The following is a 26,361-nucleotide window of genomic DNA, read 5'->3' as shown; positions in this document are numbered from 1 at the left end:
AGCTTCCCATCGGATTACTGTGCAAGCCCCCCCTTTTATTCCCCCACACAGTGGATAATGCATGCTCATTGTGACTTATCTGGAGCCGGTTTCTTTTACATCCTCGGGCTATATAAAGTCGAACTAGGACTGGGGCAGCAGATCTGGGGAGCATCCAGCAGGCAGCCTCCACAGTCCAGAGAGCATGAAACAGTCGGGAACATAAACAACTCCATGTGCCACTGACGCTGCCAACGGTATGAGCCCCACTGTTCGCCTCTCAGCGCTAACAGGAAACAATTAGAAACGACACAATATCATTGATCTTCCTTGAAAATGTCCCCAGGACTGTGTGTGCTGCTTTGTTCTTCCCTTGATTTTAACCTTTCATTCATGTTTCTGGCTTAGAATGATCGAGGCTCAGGCCCTGGAAGGACCATAAACATTTGGCCAGCTTGGTTTGGACACCTGAAAAAGACCAGGTTCTGAGAAGCAATGGTGATGAAGGCCTTTGTCCTGCTGGCCATCTTTGCAGAAGCCTCTGCGAAATCGTGCACTCCAAATAAAGCAGGTATGCCCTTGGCACAGCCCATTTTCCTGGGAAGGAAAGTTTCCTGAAGTTTCCTTTTACAATGCTCAGTGCTCTATACTTAACTTGTTGTAAAAATACAATGATTTAACCAAGTAGAAAAGTACTTGAGTTCCCCCAATGCCAATCAGACCTTTCCCAAAGGGAGCAAAAATGTATTGGATAAACTTGGATTTTTTTTTTAAATTAGAGAATCCTTGCTCAATTTCACTCTCTGACTTACTCTCTCTCTCCCCCGTCCCACTTATATATATATATAAATGTTTATATATATAAACATCTCCCCTTTTTTTTCCACTCAACTACTGAATTTCTATCCTGTGCCCTAAATCAGTATTTCACAATATTATGCATGAAGTTGACATTTAAAATGTTTAAGTTGTGTGCTCATTTTATGTAGATTTTAACATGTATTTATATATCTCTTATACATCCAATCTGTGATTTCACAGATATATTCCTTAAAATAAAGTTTCAAATGGACTAATTTTAGTTCCATGTTAAATGCAGTGTAGTCATCAAATAGATGCAGCAAAAACTGTAGGAGTGGCTCTTCAATGACTGAAGTTTGGGGAAAACTTTCATCACAGGTGCTGAAGAATACCAGGGAAGGTGTTTTTCACCAACTGCTTTTGCATGTTCAGGTGTGGCTAGAATCCACTGTTCTATATGTAGACATTAATGTGATTACCATAACTGATTTTAAAGTGTATGTGTGCTCTTTCCAGATGTCATTCTTGTGTTTTGTTATCCCAAAACCATCATCACCAAAATCCCCGAGTGTCCCTATGGATGGGAAGTTCATCAGCTGGCTCTCGGAGGCCTGTGCTACAATGGGGTCCACGAAGGAGGTTACTACCAATTTGTGATCCCAGATTTATCACCTAAAAACAAGTCCTACTGTGGAACCCAGTCTGAGGTAAGACCACACCACACAGTGCAGAGTTGTTTAAGGTAAGGCAACTAGACCCAAGAATGAGATGTTTGCCATCCGTCCTTGGAAGTATTCAGAATTTACCAGTTTCCTTTTAAAGGTTAATTCTGATTCCCAAATACCCTGGAGTGTTCATGCTATTTAAAATCTTCTTTTCTGCCTAGTTTAGATAACTCTTTTGGCTTGATCCTTATCCTTTTAATTTGTTGCCAAAGCCAGTGAAACTACCTTCTCGTAGAACAAAGTACTTCCCACCTTCAAGTTCTAAGCCTGTGCTCACAAGCTGCCATCCTTCCTGGGTTGGATGAGTGGCTAGATGAGCCATTCTCTGCCTGAGACTTCAAAGAGGTGATAAAGAGCATTTGGAAGGGCAGTTTAGGGAGTAACCAACGTATAACACAACTTCTAACTCGGTCTTGTGCAGTGCCCAGGGTGGGGTATCATAAGGTAATTATTAGGAAACAGACATCCTCTTACCAAGTATCATATGACAGATGAGAAATCAGACTTTGAAATAAAGTCACTCGTTCAGGGCCACAGTGCCTGTAGGGATGGAATCATGAAAGGAGGCTAGGTGCCTGACCCTCCCACCAAGGTCTAGCATTCCTACTACCCTACCTGCCAGAAGGCTGTGCATCTATCCATCTCAGAGGACGAGAGCAAAGAGCTTCCAGGAACAGCTCCTCTTTCTAAAGACTTCACAACGATTCAGTGATTTCTTGGGAAGAGTCATGAGCATGATTAACAAGACGTCATATCTTTGAGTATATCCTGGTGAACTAGAAATCATCTGTGTGGTCTCAGGTGGGTCACTTCTCAAGTAGATGTTCAAGATCCCCTCTAGCTCTAATATTCTGTGATTTTAGAGCCCAATAAATCAGAGGACAGAGTCTCAGAAATCATGCTTATAGTCGGAAGAAGGAAAGAGCAAAGAACCAGAAGGGAACATTCTAGAAATTGGAGATGGGTGAAGCATTTATTTAGGATACTTGGACAGGAGAAATGGATGACTAAGTCGATTTTGGGAAATAAAGATTCTTGAGCCAGTTCTTTTTGGTCAGAAGCCCAGTGGGCACATAGAGATTTTTAAGCATGCAGCATCAACCTAGATTGTTTTTAAACATTCTTAGTTGAATAAACTAAGGAACCCTTTACAAAATTATCAGCTCACTCACAAACAAGAAGAGTGGATGCCACTGTCAGTGGAAGACATTCATGTCTCCCTGCTAGACTTGCTTCTGAGCCATCTTCCTCCACTTTTTCCAGAACCTTCATTCCCATCACGGGGACACAGATTCATCCTCACTGTCTCCTTTCTTTGTCCAGTACAAGCCACCTATCTACCACTTCTACAGTCACATCGTTTCCAATGACAGCACAGTGATTGTGAAGAACCAGCCTGTCAACTACTCCTTCTCCTGCACCTACCACTCCACCTACTTGGTGAACCAGGCTGCCTTTGACCAGAGGTAAGTTGTTGTGCAGCATGGAGGGCTGGCTGCCTCGTGTGTGTGCTGCAGTCCCTATCAATCAGTGTGTTTCAGTTCTTATGCAAAATTCTCTCCCCTTTTCAGAGTGGCCACTGTTCACGTGAAGAATGGGAGCATGGGCACATTTGAAAGCCAATTGTCTCTCAACTTCTACACTGTAAGTGGTCTCCAGGTTCCCATGACTTCCCTGTGGCCCTTCTAGGAGATGATAGGATGCTTCCTCGGGATTCATTTTTCCCCACACTCTGTGCAGAGCCCCATTCTTAAATTCAAGTTGAAACATAAGCTCATAAGCTTTGGTTTAGCTTTGAACCTCTTTAAAAACAAAGTATCACAGAAAGTCAGATACATAGACTGGATAGAAGAGCTGAAAGGTATAAGATAGAAGATAGAAGACTGACCTTCCACAAAGATATAAGATCAATCTTCCCATTTTACAGATGAGAAAACCGAGGCAAGGTCAACAGACAATAAGATAGCCAATATCTGACTCTTAATCAAGCTTAGTTTTCACTATAACCCGCTCCAGAAGTTTATATTTAAGATCTAGCCCTTAAAATATTTGACACACGGTATTGAGCTTCCTGACTAGGACAGGGCTAAAGAGAAGGATTGGGGTCGGCCTTCGCTCCCTAATTCTTTGGTCTCTGAAGCCTTTCAATTAGTGTTTCCTCCTTGCCCGATTTGGGCAGGCTGCCTATGTTGACATAGAAGTTAAAGGCACACTTTGGTCTCCCTCAAAATAAAGTGCTCCAGAGAAGCTAAATATGCAATGGTCATTTGCCCAGCTGCTCTCCTCTTTAGAAGGGGTGCTTTGTTTCTTCAAACCTGCAGCTTCCATTGAGGACACATGCACACAGAGACACTGTCCCAGCAGGCTAAGGGAAGATGTGGGTAGAAAAACAAACCTTTGCATAGAACATTAGAGCCGGAGGACCTCCTTGGAAGGACATCATGTCCAACATGTTCACTTCTCAAAGGAGAAAAATCGTACTACCTGTAACTCCATTAAATTTGAACTCTTTAAACTTGCTTAACCTGCTGCCTGGAAGCTATCAGGCCTGCTGAACTCAGAAGGTGAGAGCTGGAAGGGATCCTAGAATAACCTAGTCCATTTTACAGATGAGGACCAGAAGCCCAGAGGGAGGAAGGGATTAGCCTAGAGCCCAGATGTAGTTCAGAGCAGTGGCCAGTCTTGAACACAGATCTCCTAGATATGGCCATTTTACTTACCGTGAAGGGAATGAAACTCATTTCAAGGCCCTTTCAAGGCCTAGTGTCCAATTCTGTATTCAAAAAGTTGATTCTTTTCATTAAAGAGGGCTCTCCAGATTGTAAAAGTTTCAAGATCCCACAAAATCTGCCCCTAGCCACACACCACTGGTGGTTAACTACTGAGAAAAGGAATCTGTAAAGCCCTTGACCTATAATCAGTGGGATAAATACAGCAGGGGCCACCAGGGTGATGCAAAGGTGGAGAAACCACTACAGTCACTGATGAAAGCCCTCCGGAGAGGAAAATAGGCTTCCATGCACTGACAACAGTCTCAGGGGACTCCCTGATGACAGGCTGCCTTTGCTATTGAGTCCCTGTCTGGATAATTGTTATTTTAACCAGATAAAATTATAGATATGATCCCATAAAGGTTTTACAATAGCTGGCAACACAGAGACACCAGGATTGTCAAAAATCATCACCCACCATCAGCCATGTAGAGCTGAGCTTGAGGCATAAACAAAACAAGTCTTAGAACTGGAAGGAGCTTCTTTTCTTAAAAAAAAAAAAAAAAAATTACGAGACATGTCCTCAGCATCATCCAGGCCATCCTCTGCACTGGATACACAGATAACAGGACGTTCCGTTCAACAAATATAGAAGTAAGGGTCAAGCCTCCCCCGAGGCCCACCAAGATCCTTCCAGGACAAATGGACCTCAGCAAAGAGGGGACTCTGCTGTCCTGACACGTTGGTACTGATTAATATTCCCACCATGGGCTCAGTTCCCTATGCCTGACCCATGTGGTTGGTATTTTTTTCTCCTCTCCTCTTCCGCTTTGAGAGCATTCTTATGTGTTTCTGAAGCAACAACTGCTCCCTGCATATATTTCCATCAAATTACCAGAAAGAGAGCTGTGCCCTAGATAACACAATGGAATCGATGCACTGCTAATTGCTTAGGATTCTGAGAGCTTCAAATGCTGGGCTCTAAAAGCACTAGTTCTACTCGGCAGGCTTCCTCTTTCTTTTCTCTCCGTCCCCCTCCCACTCACTCTGGACAATATTCCATGGTTGGTATTCCTAGTGAAAAGTTATTTTGACCCCCAATGCAAAATAAAGAAAGGTGGTGGGCTTACAGAAATATCCTAGTGCTGTAGTTAGGAAAATGGGTCTTCTCAGCAGACCACTAGTTTGAAGCCTTGTTCTATCATTTACTAGTTGTGTGACTTTGGGCAAGTCAGTTAACCTCTCTGGGCTTCTATCTCTGCATTTGTTAAACAGGGATACTAATAGCACTTACCCCAAAGGTTTGTGATAGGATTAAATAAAATAATCTTTAAGAAGCACTTAGCACAGTAACTGGCACAAGTTAAGTGCCCAAGAAAGTAGCCATGCTTGTCATTGTAGACTTTGGCCCTATTTAAAGTGGAAACTCTGAGGACTTCTGGCATTGTCACCTTTACAAGGCTGAACATCGATGTCAGTGTGGGGTTATATTGACTTTCATTCAATCAAAACAGTACTGATCATTCCTCTTAGTTAGAGAGAGAGAAACAAAAAAGCTTAAGATGGAAAAAAAAAGTGCAAGCATTAGAGGCCAAAATCATAGATTCCAAGAGTCAGAACAAACCTCGGAGGTGGTGAACCTTGACTTTCCACCCAAAGCCCAAAACCCTTCTGTAAGATTGCTGTGGGGCGGCTTCCCCACCTCTTCCAAAGACAATGATACTTGGGCCTTCTCCTTTTAGATCAGCTATCATGTCTGACACCCTGAACTCTTGCCCAGGTGCCCTGGTTTTGCCTTCTGAAATAATACCATATAATTAGGGGGCTGACAGTCCTTCAAATATCTCTCCCTTCTCCAAGCTAAACATTGTGTCACTGTTGGTGGTTCATTCACCTCTCTAGTTACTTGTCTCTGAATATGATCCAGTTGTTCTGTACCCCTATAATAAATAAAGCCCAGAGCTGAAATGTTATATTCTAGACTTTGTCAGACCTGTGCAGGCCAGGATGGGTCAGAGGTGACCTTCTAGGTTCTGGAAGGCTCTAGGAATGTGTCCTAGGAAAATAACTTTAGGGCAGTTTTGGGGTTTTTTCCACCACTGTCTCACATGGAGCATATAACCAAAAGCAACTCCGGGATTTTTCCACATGAACTATTGTTAAGCCGGGTGTACTCATCCTTAACTTAGGACACCAGTTAGTTGTGACTCAAACTTTTAGTAAAGTAGTCCCTTCTTACCCACAGTTTTGCTTTCCATGGTTTCAGTTACCTGTGGTAAACTGTGGTCCAAAAATATTAAATGGAAAATTCTAGAAATAAACAATTCATAAGTTTTAAATTGCACACCTGTTCTGAGCAGCGTGATGAAATCTTGCACCACTGGCTCTGTTCCTCCTGAAATGTAAATCATCCCTTTGTCTAGAATATCCACACTATAGACACTACCTGTCCGTTAGTCACTCCGTAGCCATCGATGTTATCAGATCAACAACAACAAAAAAGGTAGCACTTACCCTTTAGGTTTGTTATAGGATTAAATGAAATAATCTTAGGATTATATATAGGGTTTGGTACCATCTGCACTTTCAGGCATCCACTGGGGATCTTGAAACATATCTCCTATGGATAAAGGGGGGTTACTAGATCTGGAATAGGTTTCTAATTTTCATTTTATAGAGGAAATAGGGGGAAAAAAATTCCAAGCATTGCCTGAGCTGTTGGGTGAGAATATAGAGAACCCAATCATGAAGTGTTCTATTTCAGAAATTGAATTAATGATGCGAGCTCTGTTCTTCACTTTGTAACAGAATCAGGCAGGTTCTTCCATGAGGAGAGGTATTATTCCAGTATCCTAACATTCTTCTGGCTGGTCCCTGGCAGAAAGAGTTGGGAGTAATACCTCTGACACATTTGGGGACTACGTCAGCATCCCCAGATGAATTCCCATATTTGAAAATGGCCTCTTTAAGTATGACAAATCCCAGAAAATAACAAGGAACATTAAAAACCACTGTAAATCTGACACTTCAACCTGCATATTAAGCCAGTAGATCCCTTATGATTAAGAACATTATTACCCAATTATTGTAGCCATTTAAATGGTGCAGGGGCTGGCAAATGGGAGGAAATAACTGACTTCTGGGTGACTGAATCAGGGAACCCTTGCTGGGCTTCCCATCAGTAACATAATGTCAGAGGTGCTGGGAAATGAAACAGATTCTGAGTCCTCTCAGCAAAGTCCCTGTGTGTTTGACATTTGAGGGGTAAAGCCCATTTTATTTTATTTTATGTTGATTTGTTATTTTTATTTTAAGTTCTGGGGTACATGTGCAGGATGTGCAGGTTTGTTACATAGGTAAATGTGTGTCATGGTGGTTTGCTGCACACCATGTTTTTCCTAATGCTCTCCCTCCTCCAACACCACCCACCAACAGGCCACAGTGTATGATGTTCCCCTCCCTGTGTCCATGTGTTCTCATTGTTCAGCTCCCACTTATAAGTGAGAACATGTAGTGTTTGGTTTTCTGTTCCTGCATTAGTTTGCTGAGGATAATGATTTCCAGCTCCAACCATGTCTTTGCAAAGGACCAGAAAGACCATTTCACCCAGCAAATTACTTGGTATATACCCAAAGGAATATAAATCATTCTATTAAAAAGACACATGCATGCATATGTTCATTGCAACACTATTCACAGTAGCAAAGCCGTGGAATCAACCCAAATGCCCATCAGTGATAAGCTGGATAAAGAAAATGTGGTACATATATGCTGTGGAACACTATAAAATCCATTTTCACTAGACATTCTTGCTGAAATCCCTTCCTCCTGCCTCTGTCTACCCGTTGCGGTTCTGCAAATCTCCAGCTCTATGAAACTCAATCTTTCAAAGAGTAACTTGGTCTAAGCTTTACTTTTCTATTACATAAAGTCACAAAGGTTATGTTCATTTTGCACAGGAAGAAACTGAGGCCTGAAAGGCTGACTTGCCTATAGTGTGTCCCAAGTTAGCAGTGGGAACTCAGGTTAGCCCAGGATCTTTGCCCTTCCATGGTAAAGCTTTTGTCTCTGGAAGCTAATCCAGAGAGCAGTTCAAGATTGTTACTAGAGTTGAATGAATTCAAGACTCAGAGAATGGAGAAATCAGCCTCCTTTGATTAAGTCAGACAGAAACACTGCTGTTACTTCTAGCAGCTCACCCAGAATATCTGGATGAGAAAGGCAGGCAAACATCACACGTGCCAGGCCAATGATCAGAACCTGCTGTTCCTGTGCTCAAATCGTGGTGTTGAATCCTTATTGCCTCACCGCACTCAGACTGTAAGACCCAGAGTTTACTTTTTCTGAGTTTTTGTTGTTGTTGCTGTTGCTTTTGTTTTGTTTGTTTTTGTTTTGTTTTGTTTGGAGACAGAGTCTGACTCTGTCACCCAGGCTGGAGTATAATGGCCCAATCTTGGCGCACTGCAAACTCCACCTCCCAGGTTCAAGAGATCTACCTGCCTTAGCCTCCAGAGTAGCTAGGACTACAGGGCCTACAGGTGCCTGCCACTGCGCTGGCTAATTTTTGTATTTTAAATAGAGATGGGGTTTCTCCATGTTGGCCAGGCTGATCTTGAACTTGTGGTCTCAAGTGATCTGCCCACCTTGGCTTCCCAAAGTGCTGAGACTACAAGTGTGAGCCACAGTGCCTGGCTGGCTCCAGTCTTCTTGATCAGCCCCCATAGCTTCTCTAACCTCATCCCCACCTTGCTCCCTGCTCTCCACCCTCCTGCCTCACTTACTTGCTCCCACCACACTGGCCTCCTTGCTGTGCTGCCAGCCACACTCCGACCCCAGGGCCTTTGTCCTGACTCAAGCATTCTTCCCTGGGTGGCTGCATGGCCCCCCTCCTCACTTTCTCCAAAGTTTGCTCAAATGTCACATCCTCAGTGAGGTCTCCCCAACCACTGCATTTAAAACTGTAACCTGCTCTTCCTCACACTCCTGATCTTCCTTATCCTGCTCTACATGTTTTATAGCTTTTCTAGATAATGTCCTATGGTCTATGGTAGCATACTATATTGTTTCCTCACTTATTGTCTGTCTCCCCGTTAGAATGCCAGATCATTGGAGACAGATATCTTTGCTTTGTTCACTAACAATATCCTGACATAGAGGCCATCCTAATACACAGAACAGTGCCCAACACACAGCAGTTGATCAATACATTGTGGCTGTGATTGTTATTGTTGCTGATGATTGTACCGGGAATCTGCTCAGGCAAAAAGTAGAGATGAGCGAGGGCAGAGGGGGGTGTTGTCTGTGCTCAGATCCTGTGTCCTTGGGTGATTCCATATCACACAGTGCCTCAGTATCTCTGAATTTCACTTGTTTTAATTAGTCAAATCTCACTGGAGTAAATGAGATACACAGTGTGTGTCTCATCATGATGAGCAAATCTAGAATATGACGTGATTATATGATGTCCTCATCCCTTCTTAAATGGCATAGCGTCCTAAGAGATAGAGTTTCTCTGGTCCTGGAGGATCACTCTGTGGCCTCATATGCTTATGTCTTTGGGTTGATTCTCATCCCCATCCCAATTCATCTGCTCCTGGCAGACCCAGCTGCTCAATCTGAGAGGTCATAATGCCCAGTGTCAATTTCCTTCCAAAGAATGCCAAGTTCTCCACCAAGAAAGAAGCTCCCTTTGTCCTGGAGACATCCGAAATCGGTTCAGATCTGTTTGCAGGAGTAGAAGCCAAAGGGTTAAGCATTAGGTAAGTACATTTCCTCCATGTTTGTATGTTTAAATGCAAAGAAAAAAAAAAGACTAGCCGACACACTTCTTAATCATCAGATGTTTCTAGGCATAAGATCCTGTTTCAAAGTGATGCCATTTTGTTCTATTTCCAGGTTTAAAGTGGTCTTGAACAGCTGCTGGGCCACCCCCTCTGCTGACTTCATGTATCCCTTGCAGTGGCAGCTGATCAACAAGGGGTAGGTACACTATCTAGAAACAGGGCTGAGCAGTGGAGCTGGGCATTTAGCGGGCTACTTTGCCCTGACTTGGGAAAGCTTGGGAGAAAGAGGTGAAGCCTGCTGGGGTCACATCAGTGACATCCTCTGTGGTTCCAGGCAAAGGACAAATACTAAGAAATATTACATAGTGCATTCTAGGAACCAGACACTCTTCCAAGAGTTTTACCCTATATTAACTCCTTTAAGCCTTACAACAAGGAAGGTAGTGTTACTATCATTCCCATTTTACAGATGAGGATACCGAGGCCCACGAGAGGGTAAGTTCTCATAGTAAATGTGTTTGTGTGCGTGCATGTGTGCATGTGTGTGCATGTGTGTTCATGTGTAAGAGGAAGTGAGCAGGCTGCATTCAAATCCAGTTAGTCTGACAACAGAACCACCGTAATGATGACTAAATTAAATAATCCATATCAAAAGCTTAGCAGATGGTACCTGCTAGATAGTCCAATCATTTTAAATAAGATCATTGTTTTTGTTACTAATTAAGTGATAACCAGGAGCTTTTAAAATTTGGAGCAAAGCACTGAAGTAGTACTAGAAGCACACCCTAGAAAGGCAATTCTGGAAGTCACACACAGGATGATTTAGAAACACACATGGAAGGTAGAAAGACCAGGTCAGAGGCCCTGGCAGCTTTGTGCAAGGGTGATAAGACATGAACTGCTATTGTGCCAAGTGAATGGAAAAAGGTAATAAAAAGGGGGGAAAAGCTTCTAGAGAAATGAGAAAATTTAGGAACAAATCAGATAGGAGGTAGAGGAATGGACAGCACAAGAAATCTGGGGAATAGGGAACAAAGATGGCTTTGTGTTCTTAAATCTGTGGACTACCAAGCTGATGAAGAGTGTTTGTATTCGGCTGTTGGAGAAGGAAATATGGATCCTAGCTGAGTTTACTAATGGACTTGTTAAGCTTCAAATGATGATTGTCCAGAAGTGCTTAGAATTGTACCTTTGGAAATCAGTGGAGAGGTGGCGCTAGATAAGAGATGTGGACATCATTCACATAATTAGCAGTAAACAAAGAAGAGATCGTTCTCCAAACAAAGCACCTAACAGACCAATGAGCCTGTGTTATCCTCAGAACCCATCAGGCCAAGGAAAAATTAATCCTAAGGACAAAGATAATTAGATAACAAAAGTGGAGCTACTTTGGACCTTTATTTTTGTTTAACAAACACTTATACAGCTCTTGCAATATACCAAACATTATTCTAGATAGGTGTTTTACAAACATTAGTTTATTTAAATGTAATTAAACCCTCTATAACATAGATAGTATAATAATCATTTTATATATATATATATATATATATATATATATATATATATATATATAGAGAGAGAGAGAGAGAGAGAGAGAGAGAGAGAGAGAGAGAGGAGGCACAGACAGGTCCAGAAACTTTCGTAAGATATGGAGCTAGTAAGGAGAAGATGTGGGATTCAGACTCAGTCTGTGTTACCTCCTGAGTGACCTGCACAGAACAGGCTGGCCAAGGCACACCTACTCAGCCCAGCAAAGCCTCGTGCAGAGATGGCAGCTTAATCTGGGTGTTTACTTCACATCTGCCATTGAATGATTCCCTTCATTTAGCCTCTGTTAGCAATGGTGCAATCAAATGACTTCAGGAATTCTGAAATAACTTATTGACCTATAGGGACCTGAAATTACTATCTGGCACTGGGAACCTCTCTCAGGCAATGGTCACACTAGGCAAAGGTTTCTGCCATCCCTGGCATCATCTCCCTGCAGGGAGTTCTGGTGCTGTTGTTCCCATCCAGCAGATGTGCAACATGGCCGAAAAAAGGATGCCTGTGGCTTTGGGTGATCTGCACAATTTCCTCAAGCTCTAGTGTACACACAAACTGTCTAGACTGCCTATCACATATGTAGGTGCACTGTAAACCTGCCAGGTCAGAACGACTCTGGGGAAACCCAGGGAATCTGCATTTCAACACAGCCAGATGTAAGACATCCTGATACACTTCTATATTCTTCCTCGTTGACATGGCATCTCAAGGTTGGAGATACATGCACGAAGATCAGTGCCAAAGGGGAGAATGGAAAAGTCTACTCTCACAATCTCCAGAAAATGTTTGCACACACTGAGACCCTCTGGAAAACCCAGCTTACAAAAGTGCCAGGAGAGATGACAGGAGAGGCGACAGGAGATATATCATCAGGAATTTCCCTGTGCACGTGGATGCCCCTAAAGCAGCATTCTTATCTCAAAGAGCAAACCCACGTGGGAAAGGAGGCTCATGCAGAGGGGGCATAAAAGCCTCCTGTGGGCTTCCACCATCTAGAGGCAGCTGCTACTCAAGTGGGAGTGCTGCAGCTGGTGCCAAGAAGCCGCAGTGCCGAGGCATCTAGACCCGCCCATTTTTTGCCTCCTCCCCACCCCCTGACAAAGCTCTGCTTACATTATTTTCCACTGGCTGACATCAGGCCTGGGGCACTCTGGCTGCAAAGAGCTATTTTAAGAACTCCCATCTTGAGTTCATACAAGGATCTCGAGTTTATTGACCAAATGATCCTACAGGAGTCTTGTTTCACAACTTGGAAAATGCCACAGTTTCATCACTGCTCAGAGCCCACCACCCACAGAACTGGCTCTGACCCCTTGTCCAGATACAAAGGCACAGCCTTCCCTCACTTCACTGTCTCACTCTCACACTTGACTTCCTTAGCTCCTACCTTTAGCTGAGCCCCCCATTGTCTGTTTCTGAGGGAATGGAGGGTGGGGTAGAGAACATCATGGAGGTTCTCTGGGGTAACTGGATCACTCGCTGGCATGTGTGCCGAGTTTACAATACAGGAGGAGAGATGCCTCAGAGTAGCATTAATCTGGGGCCTGCTGTGGTGCTGTTCAGGGGTCTGAAGCTTTCAACACATAGACCTTTTCCCACAGAGGGACAGACCCTGATACACCTTGTTACCTGCAGATAACAAACCCCTACGATAGTGTGGTCTTCTCTGTACAGTCCCAAGAATGACTGTGTCTGCTTTCAACACCTAGTTCAAGGAATGGCACTGAGGTAATCGGTCTTTGTTCAATGAAAAAGTATGTTTGCTGAAACCAGGGTTTCTCAATGTTGGCACCTTGACATTTGGGGTGGGTCCATTCTTCACTGTGGGGGCTGTGCCGTGCACTGTAGGATGTTCAGCAACAGCCCCGGTCTCCGCCCACTCACTGGAGGCCAGTACACTTTCCCCAATCTGGATGACCAATGCCAAATGTCCCCTGGGGAACAAAGTGGACCCCCAAGTGAGAACCACTAGCTTAGATAAATGCCCATCTGGGTCTTTTTTTTCTTTTTGAGATGGAGTCTCACTCTGTCACCCAGGCTGGAGTGCAGTGGCGTGATCTCCACTCACCGCAACCTCTGCCTCCAGGGTTCAAGCAATTCTCCTGACTCAGTCTCTTGAGTAGCTGGGATTACAGGCACATGCCACCACGCCCAACTAATGTTTGTATTTTTAGTAGAGACAGGGTTTCACCATGTTGGTCAGGTTAGTCTCGAACTCCTGACCTCATGACCTCATAATCCGTTTGCCTCTGCCTCCCAAAGTGCTGAGATTACAGACATGAGCCACTGCACCTGGCCTAGTGTCATTTTTTTAACTGAATTATTACCTTTGAGACTTTGGACTATTATACAAATATTATATTCTCATTATAGAGAATTTGGAAAAATACATAAAAATACAAAGAAGAAAACCAAAAATGCCCATAATTTTGCCACTTTGTATCAGCCAGTGTTAACATTTAGATGGTATCCTTCAGTCAATTTTTTTTCTGCACTAATATTAGAAGTGTGGCCACGTTTTTACAAGGGTAACTATGTAGATATATAATTTAAATAATATACCATAAATACAAATTTCCAATGGCAAAACCTCACAATTCACACACAGAAATGTGTTGAGTGTGTCTTGAGCTTAGGCAGCTGTGGCAACACTGGCAATGCTGCTCTGGGTGCCATTGTCCCTACCTTGCATGTCCCTCAAGGGCTGGACATATCCCATTCCTCGGAGGGCTTTCTCTCCCAGGGATTGTCTTTCTCTGGGACAGAAGTGCAACTTACTAAAAGTGTGGCTCCTTATAAGTTGCTCCCCTCCCATTGTACCTTGTCTGTAGAATGGGGACAGTCATACCCATCTCCTAGCTCATCAATCTGACCTCACAGTTGTGAGGATCAAGTGAGGTGCTGCTAATCCAAATGCCTGGGAAGATTATAGCAACCTCGGGGAGCCTTGTATGTAAACTTCTCAGCAGCTCTTGCTGGAGTTCAAGGAGGTGACAGTTCACTTTTCTTTCCCCATCTGCCTCAGCTGCCCCACGGATGAAACCGTCCTCGTGCATGAGAATGGGAAGGATCACAGGGCAACCTTCCAATTTAATGCTTTCCGGTTCCAGAACATCCCCAAACTCTCCAAGGTGTGGTTACACTGTGAGACGTTCATCTGTGACAGCGAGAAACTCTCCTGCCCAGTGGTGAGCCGCCTCTTTCCAGAAGGACGATGTTACCCAAAGGGCCCCGGTATTGGAGGAGCTGTAGTTTGAGTGGGGAAATTAACCAGGCCAGTGCAGCTGCGTGCTGAGGGCATCTGGAGGAGATGGCAGTGGGTATAAGGGCAGATGCTTGTTGGGAAAGTCACTCCGGGTCCTATCTGCTCTGCCTCCACACGTGTCATCTAAGGGACCTGCTTTTCTCATCCTTAAGCAGAGTGTAATAAGTAATGATATCCCTTCCCTTATCAAAGAGCAGTGTAGGTAAATGAAAGTGATCACAGACATGGAAATACTTTGAAGAAGTGAAAAGGGCAAGGGAAATTCAAGGTCTAGGTGGCAGGGACAGGCTGTGAACATAACTCAAAAGGTCGGTGTTTTTAGTCTTGACCGAACAGCCTGAGGGTTCACCTCTGTGACTTCAGAGAGCTGCGGCAGAAATTCCCGACACTGGGCCGTGGTTGATATGACCGTGTGAGAGGAAGGCCTGGCAGGCTGTGCTTTAACAAGACATCGGTCATGCTGATGCTCACTCAAGCCGAATCTTAAACTTAGATGTGCCGAATCTCAAACTGTTCTCCTTTCTGGTCTGTCAACCGGAGACCTCAGTGTTTCCAAAGAGGCTGCTACCTACATAGCCCATAGTAACCAACAAAAATAAGGTCATCATCTCCATTACTATTGATTCATTTGGCCAGAAAGTGGTTCTTTATGAGCACAAATAGAAGAAGGGAAAAAAAACAGAGAGTGCAGAGCCGGGGACAGGAGGGGAGACATTGTACAATTGATCAAAGGATGAGTATTGATGCCACATGTTGAAAAAGAAAGAACATGAACCAGAATACATTTCCAAGTGTCCACACCTCTAATTACTGTGCTGGGAGGGATAGTAAGTAAAAGCCTTATCAAAGGAAACCAAGTCAATCCTTCCACACTCAACGACCTCTTCCAGCAGGATTCCCTCTGGCTTGAAGAGTTAACAAAGTAAACCTTTCTTTTTGTATTCAAGTTGGAGAAGGGATAAACAGTGTGTCTGTGGATTATTTTTTTTAAAGGTAACTAATATCTGTTGATTGTGGAATTTTGACTCCATCCCATTTGTGACCTTTTAAAAATCTCTGTTCTTTCTCTTTTCTCCCCTTTGCTCACTTGTCATCCCACATTCCCTGCTCCTCTTCCTCTGCCTCTCTGGACCATCAGACCTGCGATAAACGGCAGCGCCTCCTGCGAGACCAGACCGGGGGAGTCCTGGTGGTGGAGCTCTCCCTGCGGAGTAAGCGTCTCTGTTTCCCAAATAGTTGAGCTCACTCTGGGCTGCGTCCACAGGCACAGCCGATTTGAGCATTTTCATTGAATTGCCAAACCAGTCGTGCCTGTGGGCACAACCTTCACTTGCTCCTGGAGTCTTCCAGCCGGGGGTGGGAACAGCTCAAGACAAACGAAGGAGCTGAGGTTTGTTATTTACTCTGCAGTTTTTATCTGCACCCTAAATTCAAATACCCACAAGGAATGAGGAAGTGCTGAGCTTCCAAACAGAACTTGCAGTGAACAATAATAATAGAAAATGAGATGTCATGGGGCTGGGCATGGTGGCTCAAGCCTGTTATCGCAGCACTTTGGGAGGCTGAGGTGGGCAGATCACTTGAGGTTAAGTGTTCGAGACCAGCCTGACCAACATGGGAAACACTGTCTCTACTAAAAATATATAATTATCCTGGATTGGTGGGATACGCCTGTAATCTCAGCTACTGGGGAGGCCAAGGCAGGAGAATCGCTGGAACCTGGGAGGCGGAGGTTGCAGTAAGCCAAGATCATGCATTGTACTCCAGCCTGGTCAACAACAGTAAAACTCCATTGAAAGAAGGAAAAGAAAAGAGAAAAAAAAAGAAGAGAAGAAAGAAGGAAGGAGAGAGAGAGAGAGAAAGAGAGAAAGAAATAAAGAAAGAGAGAAAAAGAGAGAAAGAAAGAAGAAAGAAAGAGAGAGAGAAAGAGAAAAAGAGAAAGCAAGGGGGGAGGGGAGGAGGAAGGAAGGAAGGAAGGAAGGAAGGAAGGAAAGAAATTAGATATCATGAGAATGTCATGTGCAAATCAAAAAACTTTTACTGAGTATCCAGCACTGTCTGGCCTGGGCAGGGCACTAGGAATAAATGTGACCCACGCAGGCCTTGTCCTCATGGGATTTACTGTCTAGCAAGGAGAGAAATGTTAGACACTAAGGGAAAGGAAAATTACTGTTAAGGGGGGTGACAGTGGGCTGGTGCCACGGGAGTATAGTTGATCATCACTAATGTGAAAACCCAAAATCTGAATGCTTTAAAATCTGAAACTTTCTGAGCACCCACATGATGCTCAAAGGTCATGCTCACAGGAAATGCTCATTGTAGCATTTTAGATTTAAGATTCCAGGTTTTCAAATTAGGGATGCTCAACCAGTATAATGCAAAGATTCCAAAAAAAAAAAAGAAAAAAAATCTGAAATCTGAAATACTCCTGGTCCCAAGCGTTTTGGATAAGGGATATTCATCCTGAACAGAGCAAGGGGATTCAACCTAGGGCAGGACTTGCGGAAGAGCTCTGCTGACAATCTCCAAGTGAGACCTGGAGGATAGTGTGACATGAAGGGTGAGCAAAACCTGTGGGAAGGCGGGAAGCTAGAGCGGCTCTATCTTAGAGGACGCTCACCAAGCTATGGCCAAGGGCCAAGGCCCGGGTGACTCCTGGTTTCATGGCCTGCAAAATAAGAACAGTTTTCACATTTTTATGTGGTTCAAGAAAAGAATCAAAACAATATTTCATGACACATAAAAATTAAATGAAATTCAGGGCCAGGCGCAGTGGCTCATGCCTTTAATCCCAGCACTTTGGGAGGTCGAGGGAGGTGGATCTCCTGAGGTCAGGAGTTCAAGACAAGCCTGGCCAACACAGTGAAACCCCGTCCCTACTAAAAATACAAAAGTTAGCCAGGAGTGGTGGTGCACGCCTGTAGTCCCAGCTACTGGGGAGGCTGAGGCCAGAGAATTGCTTGAACCTGGGAGGTGGAGGTTGCAGTGAGCTGAGATCATACCACTACACTCCAACCTGGGCAACAAGAATGAAATTCCATCTCAAAAAAAAACAGTATATGAAATTGAAATTTCAGTGCCTTTAAAGAAAGTTTTATTAGAACACAGCAACACTCATTCATGTAGATATTGTCTACAGCTGCGCACTGCAACTACAGGGTGGATTGGTGGCAGCAGAGACTGTATGGCCTGCAAAGCTGACAATATTTACTATCTGGTTCTTTCCAGAAAGCTTACCAACCCTTGCCTGGGAGAGAAAGTGTTGTGAGATGAAACTTTGTAAACTCCCAGTATAAAGCGTCTGAAAGGCAATGGGGCACCTGATGGTTTAATCAGGGGAGGATTATGGTTAGGTTTTGTGTTTTGATTGATTGATTGATTGAGACAGAGTTTCAGTCTGTCTCCCAAGTTGGAGTACAGTGGCGTGATCTCAGCTTCAAACAATTCTCTTGGCTCAGCCTACCAATTAGTTGGGATTACAGGCACGTGCCACCACATCCCACTCATTTTTGTATTTTTGGTAGAGACAGGGTTTCACCATGTTGGCCAGGCTGGTCTCAAACTCCCAACCTCAAGTGATCCACCCACCTCGGCCTCCCAAAGTGCTGGGATTACAGCTGTGAGCCACCGCACCCGACCAGGTTTTGTGTTTTAGAAACATCACTCTGAGACGTTTCCTTTCCATGATCTTTTCTTAAACTTTCTCCATTCTCTCTCTTTCCTCACTACAGGCAGGGGATTTTCCAGTCTCTATAGCTTCTCAGGTAAGGAAACGAGACACTTCTGAGATTTTGTGGGACTGTGCTGCTAAAAGGCAGAGAGTGTTTTAAAAGAAGCCTAACTTTGGCCCCAGCAAAACTTTTAAGGATTGAAAATTATACTTTAAAGCACACCTGAGTGGGGCAGAGGGGGTGCGATCAAGAGGTCTCCCCCTGACCAGCCCTTGAACTCAGAAGAGAGGGAGAAACTGAAGGTAAATTGGACGAAGCAGAACTGGACCTCGCTTCTGCTAGTCTCAGTAAAGCCATCACTAGACAGCTTCCCTTGGGTTCTAACATTTGGATAACAAGATTTTCAGTGATCTGTTCATTCAACAAATATTTGAATTCTTATTATGGTTCTGTCTCTCATTGCCTGAGTGACCTTGGCCAATGACCTCACCCCTCCATACCCCAGTTGCCTCTGTGAAATTGGGCTAATCATTGCCCCTATCTACATGGCAAATGTGTTTGCAAATGCAAACCCAGTCAATGAAATTACACAGTAGCACATCTTGGTAACTGGCCACCCCAGTGATCCAGAATATGCCCGTATATGTGATTTACATTGTCAACCAAATACAATGTATAGATATTTAATTTCAGCTAAGGGCACTGAACGATGCCCTGCAAACACCCAGTCAGGGTGAGCCACGATTATGATGACTGTACCAGGAAGTGGTCTTGTGGCTACGGCCATGAGCAAGACAGACAAGGCTTTTTAATATGTGTAAAGTATTGGGAGCTATTGGAGATGTGATTTAGAGAGTAGCCAGGGAATCCCCTTAGAGAAAGAAACATTTCAGCTAAGACCCAAGATCTCACCTGAATGATGAGAAGGAAGCAACTACACAAGGAAATGGGGTAAGACAGTTCAATTTATTAATAATCTCACAGACACACATTTCGCTCTCATCATTACAGGAAAATCGTGTAAATCAACTTTTAGAACTCCGATCCCAGATTCTCATCTTTTTTAAGTTCTACAGTGAAAGCCCTACAGTGCAATGCACCATCACTGTATTATCAAAGTTCTTATTTCTATTTGTTGGAGGTTCACGACCTAGGTTATCTGTCAGGTTCTTTGTACTGATAAATGTGAGCTACAGAATCCCCAAGGGATGAACAAAATTGACTTTGTCTAAAATGTGTGGAATTTTATGAAGACCCCTGAGTTGACTCTTGTTGCATTAACTCTTTTGTCGAGTTGGCTTTACCCTTGTAGAACTGTCTCTGAGTGCCATCTCCCTCCCCTTCTGGTCCACAGTTGTTCTCCACCACCTCGTCGTGATGTTGGGGATTTGTGCTGTGTTATAGGAGTTAGCCGGGCAGCTCCGCTCCGCCACCCACAAGTGTCCTCAGCGAATGACAAACATGCTTCTTGTGCTGCCAAAAAGAACAAACAGAAGAACAGAGAATAGCACTTTGCCAAATATGTGTTCCAGTCATTTCTGTGAAGTCGGTGATGGTTTTCTCTTCCTAAGAAAAACTGAGGCCACTTCCTGTGGCCCTTAGCTCCCACAGTCCTTCTAAAGCTCGGGGAGGAGCCTCCTTTCTCCATACCCCAGTCAGGGCTGCAGTGAATTCCTTTGAAAGCTATTTTAACTTTAAAAGATTAGCAGACCCAACCAAGTACTGCTGGGCATTTTGAAGAGAATGTAGGGTGCAACTACAAAGTCAATGCTAAATATAAAACGCACACTAATAGCCGACTTTGCCTAAAAGGGGCTTTGTCATTGAGGCAGTATCCTTCTACCTAAGGACCAGAGCTGAGTCCCCAGGCAGGGGGTTCCAGCCTTGCGACTGATGACGTGGGAGCTGACGTGGGAATCAGAGTGAAATACGTTAGCTTTGCTCAAACCTAATGATACGAAGGAAACGGATTCTTGAAAGCCCCTAGTACTGACCTAATGTGTTTCTATTATACAGTTTGTTAAATATAGAAATATAATATAGGTATAAACTCCTTGTTTTTATAGCTGATACATACTTCTAAAGTCAGAAGGAAATCACAAATTAAATAGGAATATTTGCAAAAAGAATAACCACAAGAAGAAAACAACTCACATTAATTTAACCTAATAATGTGGCATTGCCCCAGTGAAACTGCTGCTGGAAACATGGCCATGAAGTGACTCCCATGACACAGGTGCTATGAGTTTGGTGACCCAGTCCTACAAATAAATGCCTTGTGAGGCTCAACGCTCACTATTTTTTCTCTATTTGCTCTACTACAAAGTTTTCATTTATAAGAAGTGGTCGGACCTTGTTTAGCTTTTACTTAAACATGGAAGCTGACATCTGTTTTTGTCTCTTTCACTTATGATCATTAGAATGAAGCCCACACACAATCAGAAATGCAAACGCAAATACAGCCAACGAAACTATGCAGCAGCACATACTGGTAACTGGCCATCCCAGTGATCCAGAATATGCCCTTATAAATGATTTACGTTGTCAACAAAATAAAAACTGAAGAACCAATTCTGGTAGAGAATGGGCTGGACTGTGATAAGAAAAGGCAGAGTTCTAAGTTCTTTTCTTAGTTATGCAAAGAGTTAATTTAGTGGGCTTATGATTTGAAAACAACACATCGGTTTGACTTTCAGTATTTAATATATTTGAGAAGTTTTGCCATCTGCAGTTTGATGATTCTTTTACAACTTGTTTTCGTGAACTCAGAAATTAAACTAGTTATGAAATCTCCAGATACATGAAGTGTATGTTTGTTTAGCAATAGGCTACAGTAAAAGGACTCAATATAGTCTAGACTTGGTCTCTAAGCTGGAGTTCCAACCAGTTTACAATCTCTTCTTTCTGTAAATTTAGAGTTTTTGTAGTCAGGAAAAACAGAAGATTTATTTTATTGGTTCTAGTAGAAAACTCTTAAATAGCATATGCATAGCCATATCCAAACCCTTGGCTGTCAGAGTAAACCAATGTGGTATTAGTTTTGCTGTATTTTATCATTGTGTTTTATGATCTTGTACCTCTACCTGGTGCTGTGGAATAAATAAAATGCCTTCAAATAAATAACCTATGACTACAGTTTACAGTGTTAATACATCACGTTGATAGCCAATTCCTCAATTCTCCCGGGGCTTTCTACAGCTTGAGCTTCTCAGACTCGCATATATGCCACAGACTTTTAATAATTCTATCCTACATTTACATGTGAAAAACTCCAGTACTGGGTTTCTGGTGCAAGGAGGTAAAGCCATTCTCTATGATTAACATTTTGGGGAAAAGGTCTCTTGGGTCATCCCTGACTATAAAGCCCTCATGTCTCTCAACAGCGACTGGATGTGTTTCGACTTGTCTAACAGCCTCACGATGTTTCATTACCCTTCTTGTCTCATAACTTCTCCTTTGAGAAAATAAGAGAAAGTACTCACAGAACAATCTCTCGTAAATTTTCATTAGTTCTAAACATAATAGGAACATTAAGAAAAAGAAAAGTCATTCTTTCCTAGATATCCTTAGTTGATATAGAAAAAGTACTGAATATAGATTTAGGAAAGTGCTCTTATCAAAATTCTTAGCTGTGATCCATAAAGACACGCTCCCCCCTCCATGTATATATGTGTGTGTATGTATGTGTGTGTGTGTATATATATGGGGGTGTGCACATACATGTATATATGTGCATGTATGTGCACGTGGATGTCTGTGTATGCACACATGTGTGTGTATGTTTTTAGATGTATGTGTGTCTAGAGGCCAAATGTTTATTTTATCATGTTCAATGAGAAAGGCAGAACAAATAAATCTTTTGAACATATGTAAGCACATGGGCTAGGGCTGGAAGAAAAATAGACACACACACACACACACACACACACAATGCAAAGACAGGATGATAATAGACAACTGCCTTATCTGGCCCCTTTCCTTCATCTGTGTATTATTTTCTAATGTTCTTTTAATGTCACAATAATGGATTGCTTAGTTACTGCTACGCTTTTGTATATAGCTCTATTAGTCCTTAATACTGCTTTGCTAATATTTATGCTTTCTTCTCCCTGACTAGACTGCAAGCTAAAGATCAAGGGAAAGTTCATATTCTCTTGTGTACCCCAGAGTGGCACAGAGGAAGCGCTTAATAAATGCACTCCTTGGATTAAAGAAATGTTCATATGAATAGATGAATGGGTGGATGAAAGAACGGATGGACGGATGGATGGATGGATGCATGGATGGATAGGGATTACCCCAGCTCTCTAGGAGGCCTCATAGCAGAGGTAACCTTGTTTTCCTTCATGGTTGAACGAGGTGTCTGGGATCCAGAGCCATTATCTCAAGCAAGAAAAGAAGTTATGGGGAATGAGAAGACAAATTTGGCCTACTATCTCCAGGCCAAAGTAGCAGGAGAAAGCTTTCCTCTCCACTTCACATAAATGCCTTCTACCTCCTCTCCTTCTAAGCATCAGTCTAAAGCCTTTGGTCCTCAATGCTGAAGGCCTCTGAGGAGAAGCGAAGTCTGCCACAATGAAAACAGAATTTTCATACAGAAAACAGAGCCTGTGACAGATGTAAAATTCAGTCATCCCTCTCTGGGCAGAAGAAAATACTGCTACTGGAAATGCTTAGGCGCTCAATGAAGACTGGATTATTTGGGAGTGGAAGTGCTTTTATGTCCCTCTTCCTAAAGAAAGGCAAGAATTCCACCAAACCTTTTATATAATTTGTGTCAAAAGCCTTCGATAAACCAAAAAGTAGCTTATTTCCCACACAGGTCTCAAAATTATCTCCACAGAGGCAGCTCAGAGGCTTAGCAAGAAAGAAACAATTCCTGGTCTCATTCGTTTTCGCTCCTTCGATCATGGGAAGTTCAACAGGAAAAGGTCTCAAACACATTATTTCATTCAAATGGCTCTGCCAGGTTCAGTAGCAACCACATGAAAGATATCTGGATGTGAGGTGTTACAAGAGATGAAGAAAGAAGTACTATAAATGCATTAGTGGTTCAGTAAATCTATTAAAAGATCCACTCAATAAAACAACATGGAATCCTATTCATTATGTAGAGGGGAAAACCATCATAGCCGGAATGGATGGGTTCATCTTTGTCTACTGGAACTTTTTTTAAATTAAACTCTTCACAAATGACTGAGAAATTCTACTTAAAATTCAGGTCTTGACTGCAGGAGTTTTTGCTCAGTGAGTAGGAAAGAAATTAGGCAATATATTGGGAAGAGGACGTTCTGCATTTGGGAGCTGCCTGGCTCACAGTAACTCAGGGCTCAGAACCAGGCTTTCCCGTAACTGCAGAGGGCCTAGCTGCTTGAAATAGCAACAGCCTCCGCCCTGTTGGATTTCAGGGGCTATTCATGCCTTAGAGCATTTTCTCCCAGAACACATTCTCAGATAGGGGCTCCTATCTCCTTGCAAGCTGATTAGCTGATAAGGAAAATAAGCACCAAAGGTTAGAGAGCAGGCACCTTGCACAGGAAAGACAGGCTCATCCTCTCCACTTTCCCCTCCTGCAGAATGAAACTGGGGTCACTACAAATTCATGAGTTAATGGGCTGTAAATACCTGGCAGCTAGGGCAGTCGCACAGGGCTGGGAGCCACAGGCTACAGGAAATGAGTTCACCGTCTTCAGCTCCTCCAAGTCTACATTTGCTGGAGGCACAGGCTGGGAGCAAACACAGGGGTTGGAAGAGGAGGCCGGCTAGACGGCTCCCCCTAGTGGGAGACTCTTTCAATGCCCCGGAAACACCCCTCTTAAACGGAATGCTGACTGTGACCCAAAGAAGGGTCGGCAAAGACTTTATGTGACTCCACAAACATCTTGAAAGAAAATAGTCACCTCACAATATCTCTGGGACTTTGGCTTCTTCCTTGGCAAATTCGGGGAGTGGGAGAGTGACGTCTTCTTTACCTTTTAACCAGAAAGTTGTTTTCTCTCCTTTGACCTGTGGGAGGCAGAAGAAGGCCCTGGGGCATCGCTGGCAGGGTTGGGTGGGGCTAGGGGGCTGCCTGCAATGCAGGGCCTCTGGGCAGCCGTCTGAGGTATGGCTGGCTGGCTGGGACTTTGGGCTTTGCCGATAAGCCTGCATGGACAGGCAGCAATATCCTAGGGGGGACAGTCCATGGAGACTAAAGCTTGTTGCAAAGAAAATCTTTTAAGAAGAATAATAAGGCCAGGCGCTGTAGCTCACGCCTGTAATCCCAGCACTTTGGAAGGCCAAGGCAGGCGGATCACCTGAGGTCAGGAGTTCAAGAACAAGCCTGGCCAACATGGTGAAACCCCGTCTCTATTAAAAATACAAAAAATTAGCTGGGCATGGTGGCGGGCGCCTGTAATCCCAGTTACTCGGGAGGCTGAGGCAGGAGAATTGCTTGCACCCAGGAGGTGGAGGCTGCAGTGAGTCGAAATGGCACCACTGCGCTCCAGCCTGGGCAACAATAGCGAAACTCTGTCTCAATAATAATAATGATAATAATAAAAGTTATTGCACTCAGTATTACTGAGTGGGGCACCCAGCGAAGCACCTCACACACCTGTCCACATTGACTCCTCACATCCACCCTTCAAGGACAGTATTATCACCACCCTCATTTTGCAGATGACAAAAACAAGCCCTCAAACTCAGACAGCGGGTCAGTAGCAGGAATGGGTTCCAAGCTATGCCTAAACGCTGCCTTCTAGAAGTCTTCCTCTTACTGAAGTCAGTTGATTGAATACAGAATGCCAAGGCCAGACTAAGCAAAACCGGGGAGTTGATGCCACTGCCTTCCCTTCTACTTCTTTATCTGGACTGGGGCGTTCAAGAGGACGCTAGGGGACCATTTGTTACCAAAAAAAAAAAAAAAAAAAAAAAAAACGCATTGCTTAAGGGGTTGGTTTAGGTGGGAGTTCAGGTGTTCTCTGTTGAAGATTCCACATTTGATCATTCGAGGGAACTTCTTCCTCTCCGAAGGAAGAAGACCTGGCAGTCATGAGCATATCCAGAGAAACCTTAGGGGTTTCCGTGGATCACTCATGGAGATGCATCCACCCCGCTAAGTTCCTCGTCATCTCTATCAGAGACCCAAACAGGGCAGGCGGGGCACAGTTGACCTGGTCTTACCTTGACCGGAATGGTGCCTTTCTTTTGCAAATCGTACCCTCCCAATGCCACCAAGGCGCTTGCAGTGCTCTGAGAGACGTGAATCCGGAGAGCTGCCATAAACCAGTCACTGCTTAGTTATCAGCTTGTCAGTGGAGTGTTAGTGGGGTAGGGGCTGCTTTGGAGAAGGAACCCACACGGCTCGAATTCTCTGATCACCAGGACTTTTCATTAAGCAAATCACAGACAACTTCTCTGAAGTCTGAGACTCTGAGGCTGGAATTCTCAACCATTCTGGCATTGCTCAGACACTGCTGAGTCCTGCTCAAAACCTTAGTATGTTCGGGAGGGAACAGAAGGCAGAACTGATTTAGCATACAAGGTAATCACCATGGAGGGTGGTTTACTGACTCCTCAGCTAGGACATTTTACTGAAAACGTTGTTTGTAACCAGAAGTCCAATTAGAATCAGATCTAGATCCTTTATAAGCAGCTCTACCTTCAAAGTTTATCCTAAAAACCTTTACTTATAAGCTAAGAGAGAGGTTTAAAATTCTTGTTTGAAGGCCAGATGTGATGGCTCATGCCTGTAATCCCAGCACATTAGGAGGCTGAGGCAGGCAGATCACCTGAGGTCAGGAGTTCAGGACTAGCCTGGCCAACATGGCAAAACCCAGTCTCTACTAAAAATACAAAAATTAGCTGGGTATGGTGGTGGGTGCCTGTAATCTCAGC

The 26,361-nt window shown here is 43.7% G+C and overlaps 2 protein-coding genes and 1 long non-coding RNA gene across 3 annotated transcripts in view; 1 reads left to right on the top strand and 2 right to left on the bottom strand.

The window, feature by feature from the left end:
• The first annotated feature begins 139 nt into the window (after positions 1-139).
• On the top strand, positions 140-21,606 carry TECTB (tectorin beta). The gene is made up of 11 exons (XM_012448087.2): positions 140-236; positions 388-550; positions 1,297-1,487; positions 2,829-2,971; positions 3,077-3,149; positions 9,872-9,975; positions 10,112-10,195; positions 14,573-14,735; positions 15,951-16,023; positions 18,544-18,576; positions 19,838-21,606. Exons 2-11 carry the CDS (start codon positions 475-477, stop codon positions 19,885-19,887), a joined length of 990 nt encoding a protein of 329 aa, XP_012303510.1. The 5' UTR covers positions 140-236; positions 388-474; the 3' UTR covers positions 19,888-21,606.
• Positions 19,431-24,194, bottom strand: LOC105714187 (uncharacterized). Its single transcript, XR_001106759.2, has 2 exons — positions 24,109-24,194; positions 19,431-19,956 (listed from the first exon to the last, which is right to left on the bottom strand). It is a non-coding gene; the product is annotated as an uncharacterized LOC105714187 (long non-coding RNA).
• Positions 24,195-24,384: 190 nt separating this feature from the next.
• Positions 24,385-26,361, bottom strand: part of LOC105714166 (guanylate cyclase 2G-like) — a 37,006-nt gene continuing 35,029 nt past the window's right edge. Inside the window, 2 exon segments of the mRNA XM_064373625.1 lie at positions 24,385-24,489; positions 25,648-25,739. Coding sequence (XP_064229695.1) covers positions 24,385-24,489; positions 25,648-25,739 — 197 coding nt within the window.

This window comes from Aotus nancymaae, unplaced genomic scaffold (assembly GCF_030222135.1).
Source record: "Aotus nancymaae isolate 86718 unplaced genomic scaffold, 86718_ANA_hifiasm-v0.15.2.pri h1tg000010l, whole genome shotgun sequence".
In the NCBI taxonomy this organism is placed as follows: Eukaryota; Metazoa; Chordata; class Mammalia; order Primates; family Aotidae; genus Aotus; species Aotus nancymaae.
Note: the sequence above shows the minus strand (reverse complement) of the source record. Positions and strands in the feature narration are given on the sequence as shown.